The sequence below is a fragment of the Arachis hypogaea genome, chromosome 2, assembly GCF_003086295.3.
Source record: "Arachis hypogaea cultivar Tifrunner chromosome 2, arahy.Tifrunner.gnm2.J5K5, whole genome shotgun sequence".
In the NCBI taxonomy this organism is placed as follows: domain Eukaryota; kingdom Viridiplantae; phylum Streptophyta; class Magnoliopsida; order Fabales; family Fabaceae; genus Arachis; species Arachis hypogaea.
The window spans coordinates 12,189,979-12,209,272 of record NC_092037.1 but is presented as its reverse complement, the minus strand read 5'-3'; the positions used below and the strand labels follow the sequence as shown (position 1 = coordinate 12,209,272).

The following is a 19,294-nucleotide window of genomic DNA, read 5'->3' as shown; positions in this document are numbered from 1 at the left end:
AAGGATTGAAACTTTGCTATTTCTATGTTTTCACAAGGACACTAATATTTTTGGTGATGCTCAAAGCATATGTCTCTCTAATCTTTTTATAATTAATCTGTAATAAATACATTATCAAAGTCACATTTTTATACTATATGATTTTTTTAAGATATGTTACTCTTTGACTCTAGTAATTCAAATAGAAACCGCCTTCTCTAGAGTCTCTCGAAAAAGTATACTTTAGTGTGATAAATATTAATTAATGTACATGGAGAAAGTCGCTTAGATAAAACCAAAAAAAAAGAAAAATAAGAAAAAGTGACACAAACAAGATTTCAAGCAGATAAAACAAGATTTCAGTCTCTGCTTCACAACAAGGTAACTAAAGGGTTCATCAAACATATATATCTCTGCATTTTGGATGGCAACAACTGTAATGACAAACCTTCAGAACTCTCTACCAGAAAGATCACCAACATTATGATTTATAACCTGGTTAAGCTCTAGATCAGCACAAAGCTCTGTCTTCTTATCTCTCATGTTTCTGATCAAGCACCTGCCCCATATTCCCTTGCCTTGCTTTTAGAATGTGGTCAACATACCGAGGCTTGATGATAGCCTATATATAATTCATAATCAATCAAAATAAGCACAACTACCAAGATGTATACACATTTTTTTCTTACGAAAAATATGATATCTTTCCAATAAATTCAAGCAACAACTTAAATTTGAATAATGAACTTTAATTTATTACCGATTCTATGGAATCTGCAAATGAAGAAGTTCATACTAAGATAAAAGTTATGTTCTTACCATTCACATCAACAAGCCACATCATATCAATGGTAGACATACATAGCCAGACTCTTCGCTATGCACGAGGTCGATGTTACCATAATAGCCACCCCCAATAACCGCCTCATTGTTCCAGAGCTCCGTCGGCCGCGACTCCTCGCTCGGTCGTTTAATCAGAACTCACATCGTTAAGTTCCCGGCTACAGAAGTCGGTCTTCCTGTTGGTGTAGAAACATTCAACACCGATATGGCACCGGACATGTTTTCCGAAATTGCAAAGGGACTGAATCAGCTGGAAAAGGAGATTGAGAAATTGTTTGAGAAACTAGAGGCAGATTGCATTGTCACTGACATGTTCTACCCTTGGACTGTAGATGCTGCAGCCAGGTTGGGGATTCCTAGGTTAATGTTACTTATTGGAAGCTGCTTCGCTCATTCGGCACAACACTCAGTTAAGAAATTGCGTATTTGATTATTAAGAAAATACTAATGTCAAAATAACATCTATTATAAAGAGAGTAGACATATCAACATTGATAATCTACTATCAAAAATCCTAGATTGATAAGCCAAAGAATATATCAATTGAAAAAGTAGCATTTGACTAATTTAAAATATAAATTGATAAATTTATAGAATTTTAAAATTAGAAATTATCAAGAGAGTTAATTTTCTATTGTAATACATACATCGGACTTGATACTTGTTTACAGAAACAAATTGGCTTAACATATCTTCAGGTACATTAACTTAACAACAATGATACGTTGTAAATCACCTATGACGGGAACAAAATAATAAGTAACAAACTTCCCTAAACCTACTTGCAAAATCATTGCATTGTTTCTCTTTTAAAGCAGTTTTACAAACTAGCTTAATAGACACTAAACCTCTACATGACATAATTAAACAGTGATCCAGTATGAAGACTTGAATGAGAAAAGAATAGACAATATGAACAGGTATGAAAGAAAAAAACATAATATTTAGTTACTATTTTCATTGTGACAATAACAAAATCAATAAAAATATCACTGCCTACCTATAGAATAGGGACATAGACATCACCTTCAGATCATCCTCAAGAATACGAGTAAAATAATTTTTCAATTCAGATCCTTGAAATAGCTAATCCTAACAGCACATGAAAAAAAAAAAACAAAACAAAATCCTCTAACAAAACATCAAAAACCCAAAGAATAAACAAAAATATCTAAAATATTACAATAAAAAATTTCTAAAGAATAGGGGAGTTGGAACTCACCAAATTAGAACCAGCTTCTTGTTGCACGAAGCTGGCTATTGGTAAGAAGGAAGCTGACAGTGAGAATCGAAGTAAGAAGACAACAGCGACGACCACCTCCGGGACCTAGGGATTCTGTAGCCGGCGACAACGAGCGCAACGAAGGCGCGAGACTGAGTGTGAGACGGTGACGAGATAGGGAGCGACAACAACGACCAGTTTCGGGACCTGCTGCTTCTACTGGCGGCGACAACGAGGGAGACTGAGTTCTAGATGGTGGTGACTAACGACCCAAAGAGCGACAACGAACTTGAGTGCGAGACCCGAGACAGTGAGAGAGGCCGGAGACAAGAGCGAGAGAGAGCTTGAGTGCCAGAGCCAGTGAGCCAAATTCCAGTGAGAGAGATGAGAGCTCGAGTTTAGTGTGAGAGAGGGACAAAAGAGAAAGGGGATAAGGTTTTCAAATTAAAAAAAATTAAGCATGACCTGGTTCGGTTTATATAAATCAATCCGGGTTGTTAATTTTGGTTAAAAATCGACCATGTTAAACCAAATCTAATCACTATGTAATGTGTCAATAGATAATTGGTAGATATAAAGTGTCTTTAAAAAAAGTTGTTTTTGACAACTTCATGTGAATGGCTCCCTGAATTGATAAATTCAAATCATCACATTTTGAATTTTAAATTTGAGAGAAGTTTAATAAAAGTTGTGAATAATTAAAAAAAAGTTATTATACAAATTTAATGTGATTATTTAAATAACTTGATCGAATCAATACTTCAATAGCACCATAGCACTATAAGTTTACAATATACCATGCAAAAAAAAAAGGGACAAAAAGAAAGGAAAAGAAAACCTTACATCACAACAAAATTTTTCTTCTTCTTTTCTACTACAATTCGGTGCAAACCTTACTTATTGTGGAGAGGACATTACAAGAAAATAAACTTTTTGCCACGTTTTTAAAGTGTACCGAAAGTAGCAAAAAAGCGTGCTGATAGCTTTTTGCCACGTTTTTTGAGCTATCGGCACGCTTTTGAAAGGGTCACATCTGCCAGCGTGCCGGTTGATCTATCGACACGCTTTTCTTGATCTGTTGGTACGCTTTACTTTTTGCCATGCTTTTATCTATTGGCACGCCTAAAAGCATGGCTGTATGTATAACCCTGTAGCCACATTTTTAAAGCGTGCCGAAAGATGGATATACAGCCACGCTTTTAAAGCGTGCCCAAAGATGGATATACAGCCACACTTTTAAAACGTGCCGAAAGATGGATATACAGCTATGCTTTTAAAGCGTGCCAAAAATTAAAGACTTATCGTTACACTTCAAAAGCGTGGCCTAATCCTTTTTCAAATAAAAAAAAAGAAAAAAAAGAAAAATAGAAATACTGATAAGTTAATCTTTCAAATAAAATATAATACTAATCAATTCAATAAAACACAAATCCAAGAACAATAACATCAATAATTATAGAATGCAGTTAAAACAGCAGAAAACAGTAGAAATCATTCAATAAAAAGCAAGAGCTAACCACTAATCAATTCAATAAAACAGCAGAAAACATTATTCAATAATCATCCGATTTTCTTCATTACAAATTAAAACAGCAAGACCTCATCACTAATCAATAAAACAGCAGAAAACATTCAATAATCGTCTATTTTTCAAATTAAAACAGCAGCACAACAAGATGGAGCATTTTAAAAAAACGAAGATGGAGCACAACTGAGGACTAACCTTCGAGCAGCACGGCGAGCAGAACCACGACAGAGAGGCGAGCAGAACCGCGACAGAGAGAGGCGAGCAGCACGACGACCAGAATGGCGAGAAGGACAGTAAGCGGAATGGCGAGCTGGCTAACACAACGATGAACCTGGTTGCGATCTTGAGCGCGAAGGGTGGCGACAGTGAGGTAGATGACGGCATGATGGCGGTTAGGATTTTCTGGGTGCGATGAAGGGCAGTGATGAAGATGACGATGGAGATGGATGAACGTCGAAGGCTCGGTTTGAGAAGATGAGGCTGAACGCTGAAGATGGATGAACGACGCTGATAAATGAATTTTTTGCCGGTATAGAAATTATCAAGTAATCAATCGTAGTATAGTCTAAACCGACGCAAAATCCATCATCAAACAATTCTACAATCTATAACCGAGAGTATTAGTCCCGAGTCGTTCTTCCCTAGGAATGCTACAAGGATGCATGCTATTGGTTAAGTGGTCTTTTGTGGCTTGAAGAGTGTGGCATAAAAGTGCTAACAAAAGAAAACAACAATCAATCAATATTAAAAGCCTTGGCCAAGGTTGAACATTGGAAGTTCCATCACTATAGCTTCCTTCAATTGTGATAACAAAGGAGTGTTGCTTCACTTAGTTAACCCCCTAATTATAGAGGAAAGTCAAGTAAAAGTAACTAACTTGAGTCACAAGTCCTAGTCTTACCCTAGGGAAGTCTAGCTTTAGTGCACTCCAAGTCAATTAGCAATTCTCAATTCTTAATCAACAATTGACATCCATTATTCAAGTGTCTCCAATGACTCAACCACTAGGCCAAGTGAGGGGATGCTACTCCATATCTAAAGTTGGCATTTTCTCAAACACTTGGAGAGCAAGAATGAAAGACATAGTAAAATTGAGAAGAGGTTTAGAATCAAAGTGATTCAACACAAGAGATTAACAAGAATCAACAATGAATCAACAATGAAAATGAGATCTTCAATGAATTAATAGAATCCAAAACAACAAAGTTAAATCTAAGATCTATGAGAATTGAACAATTACAAACACTAATTGAGATTAGAGAAGATGATCTACAACATGAACAAAGTAAAGTGAGAGTTGCAATAGATCTCACCAAGGAATGGTTGAGAATTGAGAAAATGAAGATGAATCCTAGAGAGAGGTTGGAGTTTCTCTCTCTACAAATGTAACTAACTAAAAATATCTAAGAAAACTTGTAAAAATGAATCTATGGATGTGAATGTGTGTCAATCCCCTTCAATCCTTGGCTCTTATATGCATTTTGGCGCCAAAGTTGGTTGCTGAAACCTTCCAAAATTGCCAGGCACGTGTTGCAATAACAGAATCACGTGCGGACTACGACGCGTGCGCGCACGGTACGCGTGCGCGTCCCTGGCTAATTCTGCGATGTGCGCGCGAGCGCCTTGTGCGCATACGCGTGCTTGGCCGAGATCAATTCTTTGGCTTTTTGTGCTTCCCTCCACTTGCATGCTTCCTTCCTTGCTTCCTTTGATCCATGCCTAGCCTATTTCACCCTGAGATTACTAGCAAACACATCAAGGCATCTTATGGAATCAAGGATGAATTAAAATTATCAAATTAGAGGCTTAAAAGCATGTTTTTACACTTAGGCACAAATACGGGAGAGATTACAAAACCATGCCAATTCATAGGCTAAATGCGAGAAAAGGTTATCAAAATACTCTAAATTCAATACAAGATAAACCGTCAAATTGGGGTTTATCAACCTCCCCACACTTAAGCCTTAGCATGTCCTCATGCTAAAATAAAAAGGAACTAAAGGGTGTGACATTTATTGAATACAACTAAACTATATGAGTCCTATCTACATGCAAGTACCTAGGGTAAATGCAAATGCTTAGTTCAAACAAATCAATTCCCAAGAGAACATGTGTAAGCACAATAGTTAGGGCAATAGGAGTTAAGTCCAAACCACAATTGTATTGAATTATCAAAAAGAGTTCAAACTTGCAAGATTATAGATAATATGGGTGAATACATGTAATTGAACTTTTGAACCCTCACCGGATGTGTATCCGCTCTATTCACTCAAGTGTTTAAGGGTTAATTCACTCAATTCTCTTCTATTCAAGCTTCCCAAAATTTGATTTTCTTCTAACAATCTACACTTATTCAATGCATGCATACATTCATCATGAGGTCTTTCATTTAGGTTGTAATGGGGTTAGGGTCAAGGTAGGTTCATTTATGGTTAAGTGGACTAGAGTTTGGATCTTGGATTAGTATAGACTTTCCCACCTAACCTACATAATGACCTATACAAATTCAAACTACTCTAACTACCCATTCTTCACTTTTTCTTACATACTCATGCATTCTTATTTGATTCATAACACCTATGCATTGATTCCTTTTTATTGACTTCACTTTGGGGCATTTTGTCCCCTCTTTATTATTTTTCTTTCTTTTTCTATATACAATTTTTTTCTTTTCTTTTCTTTCCTTTTTCTTTTGTTTTTCTCATTTTCACTTTTATTTCTTCCTTTTTTTCTTTTTTTTTTCTTTTCATTTCTTTTTTTTTCTTTTTTTTTCAAACTATATACAAGAACATCAATGCATAAGGTCTATACATTTAATCAATACATGAATATGTACCCAATTCCTAAACATGAAAGTGTACTACCCCTTTTTATCCCATCCAATGTTTCCAAGTCTCACCAACTTTGAATAATAAAAACTCTCACTAGCCTAGACTAATCAAAGATCCAAACAAGGACTTTCATTGGTTTTCCGCCTTGGGCTTGTAATGTGCTAAAATAAGAATAAGTTGGTTAAGCATAGGCTCAAAATTGGCTAACAATGGAGAGTAAAGGGTTGGCTATTTGGATAAGTGGGCTAATGAAACAATGGCCTCAATCATACAAATGCACAAATACAAGAAATAAATGGACATATAGAATCAAGCAAATCAAGGATCACAATCATAGAAAGAGAGCAATTTCACACAAGAATGGAAAATAAGTGGTTATAAAATGTAACCACATCAATAGGCTCAAGTCTCACAAGCTTGTGTTCTTAGTTCCATACATGCTTCACAAAGTATGAATTCAAGCAAGTTCCACTAAAAATTTTCTTTCAATCAATTGGGTTGATGCCCTATAGTTAAATTTCCTGAAAAATCTCAATATTTGACTAAGCATTATTGTGATTGAAAAATTCAAAAATTCCCTCAGTTCACCCTTTCCTTTTCCGCTTAAAACCAATTTCTTATGCAAAAAGGGTGACTAAGTGTTTGCAATTCAAAGTGTGATTTCTAATCACAACCACAAACTTAAAAAGAAAGATATGCAAAAATTTATAAAGAGAAATCCAACTAAAGTATAGAATCTATCATCCAAAACATCTAAAAATATCCAAAAGCATCAAAATATCTAAAATCCAAAATAAGCAGTAAAGGTATCCAAAATAAACTCAAAATACATCAAATACATACAAAGGATATGCAAAGTAAGATAGCTAGAAAAGTGGCCAAAATGTTCACCGGTATCTAATGATGCCACCGGCTACCTCCCCACACTTAAGATCAAGCATCGTCCTCGATGCTAATCCTGAGGATCAGGGATAGGTACACCGATAGGCTCTGGCTGTGGCTGTGGTACCGGCTGAGACTCCTGCGTCTGAGGTGGTGCCTCCATATGTGCTGGCTCATCCACATGAATACCCTCAGTCTGTAAATCTGCATGCTCCTCCTCATGGGTCTCCTCATCGGAACCGGAAGACTCTGGTAGAGGGGGCAGCTCAAGGCCCTGAGCCACAAACATCTGGTCAATCCGATCCAGGCGACGCATGATCTGGCGCTTGCTGTGCTCCATGTACCAGAAGAGACGCTGAACTAAGAAGTAAATCGGCTGAGGTGCGGCGGCGGTAGATGCTCCTGCAGGGGCGGATGATGAAGAGGGTCCAGCTCCCTCAACCGCTGCTCTGGCTCGAGATCGGCGGTGCGAGGCAGGCTTCTCGTGCATCCAGGAGCCCCATGGAATAGTAACTGGCTCCTTCTGAGGGAGCGGTGGAGGTGGTGATACATCCTCCTGGTGCCACGGAACTCCGGCCCGCTGAATCATCTGAGTGACCAAGACTGGAAAAGGAAAGAGACCTCGGATGTGGGCTCTCCACATGAACCGCCTGATCAGCTGGGGGTAATAAACCTCTTTCCCCTCCATCACACAGCTGATCAAGATCAACATAGCAACTGGGATCTCTGTGAAGTGAGTCGTAGGCATGACGTAATGAGCGAAGATCTGTTGCCAAGTCTTGGCCTCTCGGCTCAGATAACTAAAGTGCATCCCCTTGGGTGCCGTGTTATCGGCATCCATAACCCAAGGAGCATCCGGAGTAGCTACCACTGCTCTCAATGCCTCAAAATCAAAGGTCATGCAATGAAGGTCTATCTCGGCCTGCATGAATGCATCAGTGTCACTGTTCTTGGGCCGGCAAGTAAGGGCATCCTCTATGGCCTGCTCTGTGATGGGTACCTTAATCCCCCTAACAAGTACCGAATCAAGGGTATGGCGGAAGAAATTGCAGTAGAACTCCTGCACCCAAGATCGGTTCACCCGGCTCAAGTCCCTATCCAGAAAAGCCAAACCCATCCGGTCAATACGCTGGTGGATGATGTCGGTCAAATCTGATGGAATAACCAGCTTCTTCTCAGTATTCAAATTCTTTGAATTGTAGCTTGGGAATCTGAGTTCACAATAGAGATTGGGGAATTTGACCGTATCCTGAGCCGGTAGTAATTGGTTTGCTTTGTCTAGGTCATTTAGAGGGTTTTGAGCATAGGCAAGTAGTGAGGCAAAAGTGGGGTTTGGTGTTTTCTTCCTCTTTTTGGAAGATGATGCTTTTCCTTTCCCTTTATCCGACATCCTGAAAAATAGAATCGAATATAGGCAATTAGGCACTTAGCACGAAGCAAGTAAAACATGTTCAGGATGTAAAATAGATGGCAAGCGAACATGATGTGAATTAAACCTGAAACATGGACAGCAGGTAAGACAGAAAACATAGCCATAAACCAAGAATTCAATGTTTCAAACAATGTGCACAATTCTTAAGGAATAGGCATGTTCATCATCATGACTCAAAAGAATGGTTAAAAGGGTTAAAGTGCAAGGAAAAGTGAAGTTGGTAAGTAAAGAAGTCAGTGATTTAGAAAAGTGGAATTAGAAATTAGTAGTATGATGAGAGATGAACCTTTCAAGCACACAAATCATGTTTACAATGTTTAATACAAATCCCGGAAGTCGAAAATAACGAGAATTAGCCGAAATTCGTAATAGAAACCAAAATGAAATTAAATTTCTTGAAAATTGGGCAGCATCTCGGCTTAAAATCAGACGTTCCCGGGTAGTAAAATAGCACAAATAGCATCATTACAATATCAATTAATCACAGTGGCAACGAAATAGCATCCAGGTAACACAGATTGCATACAGAGCAACTTAAAATTAGCACTCATCAGACAGGTGATCAAACAGAATATGAACACAAACGGAGCACTTATCAGGCCTAGAATCCTCTATCCAGCCCTAGCTACCTAACCGCAATTATTTCTAACTAATCCTAACATACAACATTTGAATTCAGACTAACTAACAGAAAATTACCGTAACTAACAGAAATGAACAATTAAAGAGAACAGAAATTGGAGCAGGAACCTGGGAGCGGGGAAGAACCGAGAATGGAAAGGGGAATTGGGATTGGGGCAGGGACAGCAGAATCAATGAGAGGCGCCGCCGTGGACGGTGGCGGTGAATATGGCGGCGGCTGCGGTTATGCAAGCGAACAGAGGGAGGGAGTGAGTGGCGGCGAGTGGATGAGAGAGAGAGAGAGCGAATGGGATTGATGGTGAAGGACGGCGGCCGTGCGGTGGTGGCGATGCTGCTGCCGCGGCGGTTATGGGTGAACTGGATGAGTGAGAGGGAAAGAGAGAGAGCGAAAGAAGAGGGGTTGGGTGGTGATGAGAGAGAAAAAGAGGCTGGCCGTCCGGTGGTGGCTGCCGGCGGAGCAGAGGTGGCGGAAAGGTGAGAAGAAGAAGAAGATGGAAATGGGAGAAGGGAGGAGTGCGCGACTGCGCATTGCTCGGTTTTCAAATTAAAAAAAAATTAAGCATTACCTGGTTCGGTTTATATAAATCAATCCGGGTTGTTAATTTTGGTTAAAAATCGACCATGTTAAACCAAATCTAATCACTATGTAATGTGTCAATAGATAATTGGTAGATATAAAGTGTCTTTAAAAAAAGTTGTTTTTGACAACTTCATGTGAATGGCTCCCTGAATTGATAAATTCAAATCATCACATTTTGAATTTTAAATTTGAGAAAGGTTTAATAAAAGTTGTGAATAATTAAAAAAAAGTTATTATACAAATTTAATGTGATTATTTAAATAACTTGATCGAATCAATACTTCAATAGCACCATAGCACTACAAGTTTACAATATACCATGCAAAAAAAAGGGACAAAAAGAAAGGAAAAGAAAACCTTACATCACAACAAAATTTTTCTTCTTCTTTTCTACTACAATTCGGTGCAAACCTTACTTATTGTGGAGAGGACATTACAAGAAAATAAACTTTTTGCCACGCTTTTAAAGTGTACCGAAAGTAGCAAAAAAGCGTGCTGATAGTTTTTTGCCACGTTTTTTGAGCTATCGGCACGCTTTTTAAAGGGTCACATCTGCCAGCGTGCCGGTTGATCTATCGGCACGCTTTTCTTGATCTGTTGGTACGCTTTACTTTTTGCCATGCTTTTATCTATTGGCACGCCTAAAAGCATGGCTGTATGTATAACCCTGTAGCCACATTTTTAAAGCGTGCCGAAAGATGGATAAACAGCCACGATTTTAAAGCGTGCCCAAAGATGGATATACAGCCACACTTTTAAAACGTGCCGAAAGATGGATATACAGCTATGCTTTTAAAGCGTGCCAAAAATTAAAGACTTATCGTTACACTTCAAAAGCGTGGCCTAATCCTTTTTCAAATAAAAAAAAGAAAAAAAAAGAAAAATAGAAATACTGATAAGTTAATCTTTCAAATAAAATATAATACTAATCAATTCAATAAAACACAAATCCAAGAACAATAACATCAATAATTATAGAATGCAGTTAAAACAGCAGAAAACAGTAGAAATCATTCAATAAAAAGCAAGAGCTAACCACTAATCAATTCAATAAAACAGCAGAAAACATTATTCAATAATCATCTGATTTTCTTCATTACAAATTAAAACAGCAAGACCTCATCACTAATCAATAAAACAGCAGAAAACATTCAATAATCGTCTATTTTTCAAATTAAAACAGCAGCACAACAAGATGGAGCATTTTAAAAAAACGAAGATGGAGCACAACTGAGGACTAACCTTCGAGCAGCACGGCGAGCAGAACCACGACAGAGAGGCGAGCAGAACCGCGACAGAGAGAGGCGAGCAGCACGACGACCAGAATGGCGAGAAGGACAGTAAGCGGAATGGCGAGCTGGCTAACACAACGATGAACCTGGTTGCGATCTTGAGCGCGAAGGGTGGCGACAGTGACGTAGATGATGGCATGATGGCGGTTAGGATTTTCTGGGTGCGATGAAGGGCAGTGATGAAGATGACGATGGAGATGGATGAACGACGAAGGCTAGGTTTGAGAAGATGAGGCTGAACGCTGAAGATGGATGAACAACGCTGATAAATGAATTTTTTGCTGGTATAGAAATTATCAAGTAATCAATCGTAGTATAGTCTAAACCGACGCAAAATCCACCATCAAACAATTCTACAATCTATAACCGAGAGTATTAGTCCCGAGTCGTTCTTCCCTAGGAATGCTACAAGGATGCATGCTATTGGTTAAGTGGTCTTTTGTGGCTTGAAGAGTGTGGCATAAAAGTGCTAACAAAAGAAAACAACAATCAATCAATATTAAAAGCCTTGGCCAAGGTTGAACATTGGAAGTTCCATCACTATAGCTTCCTTCAATTGTGATAACAAAGGAGTGTTGCTTCACTTAGTTAACCCCCTAATTATAGAGGAAATTCAAGTAAAAGTAACTAACTTGAGTCACAAGTCCTAGTCTTACCCTAGGAAAGTCTAGCTTTAGTGCACTCCAAGTCAATTAGCAATTCTCAATTCTTAATCAACAATTGACATCCATTATTCAAGTGTCTCCAATGACTCAACCACTAGGCCAAGTGAGGGGATGCTACTCCATATCTAAAGTTGGCATTTTCTCAAACACTTGGAGAGCAAGAATGAAAGACATAGTAAAATTGAGAAGAGGTTTAGAATCAAAGTGATTCAACACAAGAGATTAACAAGAATCAACAATGAATCAACAATGAAAATGAGATCTTCAATGAATTAATAGAATCCAAAACAACAAAGTTAAATCTAAGATCTATGAGAATTGAACAATTACAAACACTAATTGAGATTAGAGAAGATGATCTACAACATGAACAAAGTAAAGTGAGAGTTGCAATAGATCTCACCAAAGAATGGTTGAGAATTGAGAAAATGAAGATGAATCCTAGAGAGAGGTTGGAGTTTCTCTCTCTACAAATGTAACTAACTAAAAATATCTAAGAAAACTTGTAAAAATGAATCTATGGATGTGAATGTGTGTCAATCCCCTTCAATCCTTGGCTCTTATACGCATTTTGGCGCCAAAGTTGGTTGCTGAAACCTTCCAAAATCGCCAGGCACGTGTTGCAATAACAGAATCACGTGTAGACTACGACGCGTGCGCGCACGGTACGCGTGTGCGTCCCTGGCTAATTCTGTGATGTGCGCGCGAGCGCCTTGTGTGCGTACGCGTGCTTGGCCGAGATCAATTCTTTGGCTTTTTGTGCTTCCCTCCACTTGCATGCTTCCTTCCTTGCTTCCTTTGATCCATGCCTAGCCTATTTCACCCTGAGATTACTAGCAAACACATCAAGGCATCTTATGGAATCAAGGATGAATTAAAATTATCAAATTAGAGGCTTAAAAGCATGTTTTTACACTTAGGCACAAATACGGGAGAGATTACAAAACCATGCCAATTCATAGGCTAAATGCGAGAAAAGGTTATCAAAATACTCTAAATTCAATACAAGATAAACCGTCAAATTGGGGTTTATCAGACGCCAAGGCTGGGTTCGATCGTGAAGATGAAGCTACGGCGCCTTAGCTTTTTGGGTTTGAAAGTAAATTTTTAGGGTTTCACTGTTTTTAGTTAGTGTGTAAGTTAGTGTGTGTTGTTGTTATTATTTTTAGGGTAAAATTTGATAACTTAGAAAAAAAAGGTTAAGTGTGGGAAAAATAGGTGGAAAACTAAATTTTAGGGGAGGGAACTCTATCGGCACATTTTTTTACGGTGCCAAAATAAACATGGTATAGCCATGCTTTTCAAGCGTGCCGGTTTTCCTTTATGGCCACGCTTTTCAAACGTGGCAAAAAAAGCATGGCCAAATATCAAATCAGTGGTCACTCTCGTAAAAGCGTGCCAATTTCTCTCTATGGGTACGCTTTTCAAGCGTGGCAGTAAAAAAGCGTGGCCAAATTTCAAATAAGTGGCCACCCTCGTAAAAGCATGCCGATAAAAGCGTGGCAAAAAAAGCGTGGCCAAATCACAAATCAGTGGCCACCCTCGCAAAAGCGTGGCCATTAACCACTTTCGGGCACGCTTTAAAAGCGTGGCAAGAAAAAAGGGTGCCGACATGCCTTTTTTCTTGTAGTGGGATGTCACTTTATATTTTGACCTTAATACTTAGTACTGACCAACATACATACTTAATCAGACTAATACGAATTTCACTTAGTAGGATTTAAAGTATAGAATGTTTGAAGAAAAGCAAGAACCAATGCAAACACAGCAGCAAAAAAGGTAATGTAAGACCATGGGGTATTGAAGTAAGTGTTGTATAATTGAGCCAACCAAGTCTTCCATTTGTTTACATAATGCTCTTGGATTTGCCGCTTGATTTTACCATATTTATTATTGTAGTGAGATCTTTGCTTGGCACTACATGGCCTAGTTCATTGAAGAATTTGGCCACTTCTTCATCATTTCCAAGGGAGTTTTGGAGGACACCAGCTTCTCTGAGCTCTTTCACATCCTCGGCGTCATCAATGAAGGAATCCATCAACGAAAAAAAAAAGCAAAATTCGAATCGGTGAAGAAAATTCGGACACATCTCATATGCAATCAAGTTGTGATAGAGAGAACGTGTGAGGTCATTAATCACAATCTGTGGAAGCATCAATTGTCCTCTAAACAAGTTGGAAATGAAAGAAATGTCAAGCCATTTCCATTCATCAGTTTGGCTTACTTTCACTTGAATACCTGCCTCTTTAAGATCCCCTATGTTCTTATAGCTATTCCAATACACTTTGGGAAGAGAGATCCAATTTTATATTTTATTTTAAGGAATGGTCCTCGAAATACTTTTTCTATTGATGAAATTACGATACGCACACAAATTCTAGGATACCACGGGAACCGTAGCTTTACCTCTTCTCAGGATTGACTACCTTCATAAGAGTAATATGAGCGAATACAGTCCAGTATATGGGTTGGTACTTGACTATCATCATCTCGTCTTCGAAAAAAGGTGGCTAAATCTTGTGAATGCTTTGGTAGGCTGGCAAATAGAAAATTGAACAATGCTTTGGTATCAGAGCAAGATCGATCCTCGACTTGTTCCAGTAAATTTTTATTTGGTTCGTGGGTACGGTCCTTAGTGAGGTTCTCTTGCTGTTGGTATGAGTCGTCGTCAGTACGAATTGTATGCTGCAAAGTTTCGGGTAATATTGTTCTTTTCTCTTCTGTTGGTGATTATCATTCATTCCCATCATCATTGTGGATCATCATAACATCGACACCAAGCGTCAACCTCATTGCATAGTAGTAAAAGATGGCTCCAAAGCGTAGAACTACTCAAGAGATTGAAATGGAAGAGTTATACCGTCAAGTTAAGGAGTTGCAAGAGCAACTTGCAAAATGTGAAGCTGCTCAAAATAATCATGGCAGGCAGAGTGATGACAATTCTTCTTCGTTTGAATATTTGTCCATACGAAGAGCACGACACAACATGACTCACAAAGTTAAAGATTTAGGAATCAAAATTGATGTTCCTGAGTTTGAAGGGAGACTCCAACCAGATGATTTCATCGACTGGCTTTGCACAGTTGAAAGAGTATTTGAGTTAAAAGACATTCCAGACGACAAGCACGTGAAGCTTATAGCAATCAAGTTGAAGAAGCATACGCCAGTTTGGTGGGAGAATCTCAAGCGTCAATGAGAAAGAGAAGGAAGAAGAAAGATCAAGACATGGGATAAACTACATCGTGCGCTCAAGCGTAAGTTTCTTCCTAAACATTACAGGCAAGATACCTTCATCAAATTTCATAATTTGAGGCAAAGGTCGTTATCTGTGGAAGAATATACAATGGACTTCTTCGAAGAGATGCTTATGAAGTGTGACATTCAAGAGTTTGAAGAACAAACAATTGCTCGTTATCTTGGAGGACTGAACACAGAAATTTCTGATGTTGTTCAGTTGCAACCATATTGGACCTTGGATGATGTCATTAGGCTGTCATTAAAGATTGAAAAGCAAAGAACACAAAGGAATAACACTCAGTCACCGAAGAACAAAGAAGTCATCCTTGATGTTCAACAAGAAGTGAAGACAGGATTTTTTAGGGCAATAAGGAGCGTGGATCATCAGGTAGGAAATGCTTCAAATGTCAAGGTTTTGGGCATATTGCTGCTGATTGTCCAAAATGAAGGGTTATCACTCTTATCGAAGAAGAGGTTAATGAAAACCCAATTCAGGAGCAAGAGGAGGAAGGTGAGGTTGACTATGCTATTGAAGAAGTTCCACCCGATTTTGGAGAAGATTTAGTAGTTTGTCGAAACTTGAATACTGCAAGGATAATAGAAGACGAGAGTTGGTGACGCCACAATATCTTTCACACAAAATACACCGTTGAAGAGAAGGTTTGCAAGGTCATCATAGACAGCGAAAATTGTGAAAATGTTGTTTCAAATTATATGGTAGACAAACTGAAGCTTCCAACCGAGTTACATCCTCATCCTTACAAGTTGCATTGGTTAAAAAAGGAGAATGAAGTTAAAGTAACAAGGTGATGTTGTGTCCAATTTTCTATGGGAAGCAAATACAAGGATAAAGTATGGTGTGAGTCATCCCGATGGACGCGTGTCATTTACTGTTAGGACGTCCTTGGTAATATGATTGTCGAGCTATTCATGATGGTTTCAAAAATACATACTCCTTTATCAAAGATGGCAAGAAGATCGTATTAACCTCGTTACAACATGTAGATGGTCAAAAGAATCAAGTTGAGCTATGCTTTTTCACATCTTTCAAATGCACTCACCAATGAAATCTTTTGCCAATGCAAGATGAGCTTTTTTCAACCCAGGGAGGATAATGCAGGAGCCCTTTCCAACCCAGGGAGAATGATGCGAGAGTTGTATCTTTATGTTTGTGTCGTTAATTAAAGTAGTCTAGTTTAGCATATATTATTATATTGTGTTATGAGTTAGTCCTACATCGTCCGAGTCATGAAAGTTCCCCTTTTTCTACTAGTATAAATATGCGTATGTACCCCTTTTGTTTATGAATTGAATTGATTGAGTTATATATTTAAGCTGTGTGCTTATTTTCCTCTAGGCTCTTTGAGAGTAAGAGGTGCATCCTTGGCTTAGCCAACCAAGGTGGGTTCTTAGCTATTTTCACCATAGTGGGGTTGTTAACCTCGCCAAAATTGGTGACCCAAGCGACGTCCCGACGTCACCACTGTAAATAATGAAATACATGCATGAAGAACTCTGTTTCATTTCGTATTATCCGTTGACGGAAGGACATACATGTCCACCATTTATTATCCTCAAAGACCTAATTATATACTTTTTTTCTTCAAGAACTAATTAGTCCAAAATCAAAATCTTCGAAAATCTAATTGTCACTTAAAAAAAAAAGAAAAGAAGTGGCTATAAACCACATGAGAGAGAGAGAGAGATAGAGAGAGAAAGAGAGTATTGGTATTTAAAAGAAAGAAAAAAAACAAAGAAGAAAGGAGAAGAACATCAACGAAGAGGGAAAAAAAAGGAAAAAATAACAGTGCCATTTTGATCTCGTTGAATTGATATATTCAAATCATCACATTTTGAATTTTAAATTTGAGAAAAGTTTAATAAGAGTTGTGAATAATTAAAAAGAAAAACTTATTATACAAATTTAATCTGATTATTTAAATAACTTGATCGAATCAATACTTCAATAGCACCATAGCACTACAAGTTTACAACATACCATGCAAAACAAAAAAGACAAGAAAAAAGGAAAAAAATGTACATCACAACAAAATTTTTCTTCTTCTTTTTCTACCACAATAGTTCGGTGCAAACCTTACTTATTGTGGAGAGGATGTCACTTTATTTTGACCTTAATACTTAGTACTGACCAATATACATACTTAATCAGACTAATACGAATTTCACTTAGTAGGATTTAAGGTATAGAATGTTTGAAGAAAAGCAAGAACCAATGCAAACACAACAGCAAAAAAGGTAATGTAAGACCATGGGGTATTGAAGTAAGTGTTGTATAATTGAGCCCACCAAGTCTTCCATTTGTTTACGCAATGCTTTTGGATTTGCCACTTGATTTCAGCATATTTATTATTGTAGTTGAGATCTTGTTTAGCAATACATGGCCTAGTTCATTGAAGAATTTGGCCACTTCTTCATCATTTCCAAGGGAGTTTTCTAGGACACCAGCTTCTCTGAGCTCTTTTACATCCTCAGCGTCATCAATGAAGGAATCCATCAAAGAAAAGAAAGAGTAAAATTCGAAACCGTGACGAAAATCCGGACACATCTCGTATGCAATCAAGTTGTGATAGAGATAACGTGTGAGGTCATTAATCACAATCCGTGGAAGCATCAAGTGTCCTCTAAACAAGTTGGAGGTGAAAGAAATGTCAAGCCATTTCCATTCATCAGTTTGGCTTACTTTCACTTGAATACCCGCTTTTTTAAGATCCCCTATGTTCTTATAGCTATTCCAATAAATCTTTGGGAAGAGAGATTCAATTTTATTTTTTATTTTAAGGAATGGTCCTGGAAATACCTTTTCTATTGATGAAATAACAATACGCACACAAATTCCAGGACACCACAGGAACCGTACCTTTACCTCTTCTCGGGATTGACTACCTTTATAAGAGTAATATGAGCGAATACAGTCCAGTATATGAGTTGGTACTTCACTATCATCATCTCGTCTTCAAAAAAAGGTGGCTAAATCTTGTGGATGCTTTGGTAGGCCGCGGAATAGAAAACTTAACAAAAATGTTTCCAACCGAACTGGAGAATCACCGATCAGTAAGTACAACAATTTTGCTGGAAGTTGGTTTTCCAACAAGATAATATCTTTCCATATACACCACAACTGGTCAAACTTTAGCATCACCAGTTCTGAATCATCAACGTTTTTCATGAAATAGAGCAAAGCACATCCATCCACAAACAACATCTGTGCTAGTTCCTTATCGTTGTACCCTTTAGTCACGTCCTCACTGAACATATCTCTTAACAGCTGTATGTGTTGTGTTACAGTTTCATAGAGAAACCTTTTTGAATCTTCAACTTGTCTACCTCGACTGCATGCGAATTGCGTAATATAACGGAACGCCCAAAGGTATTTGAATTGTTGTCCCAGTTGGAGATCACCATTCTGCCGATGGTGATGCATGGGACCAAATGACATCATTTCGGGTGAACAGAAGCTAGCAAAGTTGGGATTTTGACGCAACAAAGCAGGGACCTTTTGGATCTTGGATATGCCACTTGGACTGAGAATATTTGCTTGCACTATTGGCAGCCCAACCCCTAACAGTCGGGTAGCACAAGCCATCTCTTCCAATATTGCCTCCTCAGCATCTTGTTCCACTGAGGAAATCTCAATACCATTTTCAACATCTCTGCCATCCGCATCCATTATCCAACGGTTATTTGCTTTTTCTCTTCTTATTGCGACAAATCAAAATATATTAATTCTTGCAGAGAGGCAATGTCCAATTTAAAAGAAGATAAACTTTTAGGAATCAAGATAACAAACATTCAAAACTTAACTAGAAAAAATGAGTTGATAATCAAATTATTCCTGAAAGATAAGATATTTTTTAAAATTCAGTCTTAAAATTTTTTTTCAATCAAATTAGTCATTTAAAGATTGTGAATTAATCATATTTGTCCTTCAGTCACTCCATTAACAACTTTCTTTAAAAATTGATGTTATAAAACGTCAATTGATAACATATATAATATGTGATAGGTCTAATTGAATATTGACTAAATATGTTTATGAAAATTTATTGATTTAGTTATTTTTCTCAATTACAAAAATCTTATTCCTAATATGACCAAGTGACTAATTTGATAGATTTTTGTAAACATATTTAGTCATCGTCT

At 37.9% G+C, this 19,294-nt stretch overlaps 1 protein-coding gene and 1 long non-coding RNA gene across 3 annotated transcripts; both read right to left on the bottom strand.

Moving 5' to 3' along the window:
- Positions 1–205: 205 nt before the first annotated feature.
- On the bottom strand, positions 206–2,535 carry LOC140178377 (uncharacterized). 2 transcript variants are annotated; one of them, XR_011871483.1, is made up of 3 exons: positions 2,045–2,535; positions 799–1,072; positions 206–601 (listed from the first exon to the last, which is right to left on the bottom strand). It is a non-coding gene; the product is annotated as an uncharacterized lncRNA (long non-coding RNA). The 2 variants fall into 2 exon arrangements; XR_011871484.1 differs by having other exon boundaries at positions 799–1,203; positions 2,045–2,498.
- A 14,921-nt stretch (positions 2,536–17,456) lies between these two features.
- Positions 17,457–18,821, bottom strand: LOC140176557 (uncharacterized). The gene is made up of 2 exons (XM_072208081.1): positions 18,184–18,821; positions 17,457–17,880 (listed from the first exon to the last, which is right to left on the bottom strand). The coding sequence occupies exons 1-2, from the start codon at positions 18,819–18,821 to the stop codon at positions 17,457–17,459; spliced, it is 1,062 nt and encodes a 353-aa protein (XP_072064182.1).
- Positions 18,822–19,294: the final 473 nt, after the last annotated feature.

Bases quoted from the DNA above. Each gene is read 5' to 3' on its own strand.
- LOC140176557 (XM_072208081.1), bottom strand. From the start codon at position 18,821: ATGGATGCGGATGGCAGAGATGTTGAAAATGGTATTGAGATTTCCTCA. The intron at 17,881-18,183 runs GTTGGAAACATT...TTATTGGAATAG, and splicing joins ATCGGTGATTCTCCAGTTCG to CTATAAGAACATAGGGGATC.